This window comes from Penaeus monodon, chromosome 21 (assembly GCF_015228065.2).
Source record: "Penaeus monodon isolate SGIC_2016 chromosome 21, NSTDA_Pmon_1, whole genome shotgun sequence".
Lineage (NCBI taxonomy): Eukaryota > Metazoa > Arthropoda > Malacostraca > Decapoda > Penaeidae > Penaeus > Penaeus monodon.
In genome coordinates this window covers 37,523,855-37,524,774 of record NC_051406.1, presented here as the reverse complement: position 1 = coordinate 37,524,774, position 920 = coordinate 37,523,855, and the positions used below count along the sequence as shown (strand labels likewise).

The 920-nt window shown below is 41.4% G+C and overlaps 1 protein-coding gene across 1 annotated transcript in view; it reads left to right on the top strand.

Moving 5' to 3' along the window:
* Positions 1-920, top strand: part of LOC119586457 (glutamate-gated chloride channel-like) — a gene marked incomplete in the record, with an annotated part of 67,121 nt that overhangs the window by 29,464 nt on the left and 36,737 nt on the right. The window contains 1 exon segment of the mRNA XM_037935190.1: positions 819-889. Within this exon segment, the coding sequence (XP_037791118.1) occupies positions 819-889 (71 nt within the window).

Sequence of the window (920 nt, the reverse complement as noted above, 5' to 3'; positions counted from 1 at the left end):
TAATGTGTGTGTCTCTCTCTCTGTTACATACTCACTCGTACATCTATTTTTTTCGTTGGTTCATGACTTTTCCCTATTTTTTATTTTTACTATGGACTTTTATTGTATGTGAGAGTGTGAGTATGTCCGGTTGTCTGGGAGTTTTCCTTTGTACGGAAATACATAAAACCGGCATTTTGCTGGCGCTGCTACAGTCACACCCAGATGAAATGGCAAAGCAGAGGGTTAACGCTTCATCACAGTCTGCTTGACAACTCTCTGAAACACTTCTTGACAGCTCGGTAACATCCCCTGACAGCTGTGATGATGCATCCTTTTGACAGCGCGGGGAGAATGCAACACAGCGGCTGCCCGTGCGCGCGTCTGTGTGTGTATTTCCCAAAGGTTTATTCAGTGTTCTTTCTTGCGAAGTCTAATGTGAATCTCTCTTTTTTTTTCCTTTTCTCTCCAGGACAGAAAGCAAGATGCCTGATAGAGGGACGGTGAGAAGGACGCTTCCTTGAAACCTCAGCTTTATCTCTGTCTTGTTTAGCCTTATGTCTCTTATTCATTTATATTTATTCGATTGTCCTCTCTCTTCCTCTTTTTTTTCCTGGACGTGACGATCCAAAGACATCTATGGTCTCATGGCGTCTCCTCCATACATGTTCAAATAACTTCTTTTACATTTTATACATTAACTTTTATACATTTACAGGTCCAGCGTCCAATATATGTCGAACAGCTTTATCTATTTCCGTTATCTATTCCGTTATCTGAGAGCGATGTCATGAACGATATCGGGATAACTGGATGTTGTTTTCTTGTGTCTTCCCCAGTGGACGAGCCTACAATAGTGACCATCAATATGATGTTCAGAAGTATACAAACTATTGATGATGTTAAGATGGTAAGGCGGTTTTCACCCACAGCAACATCAC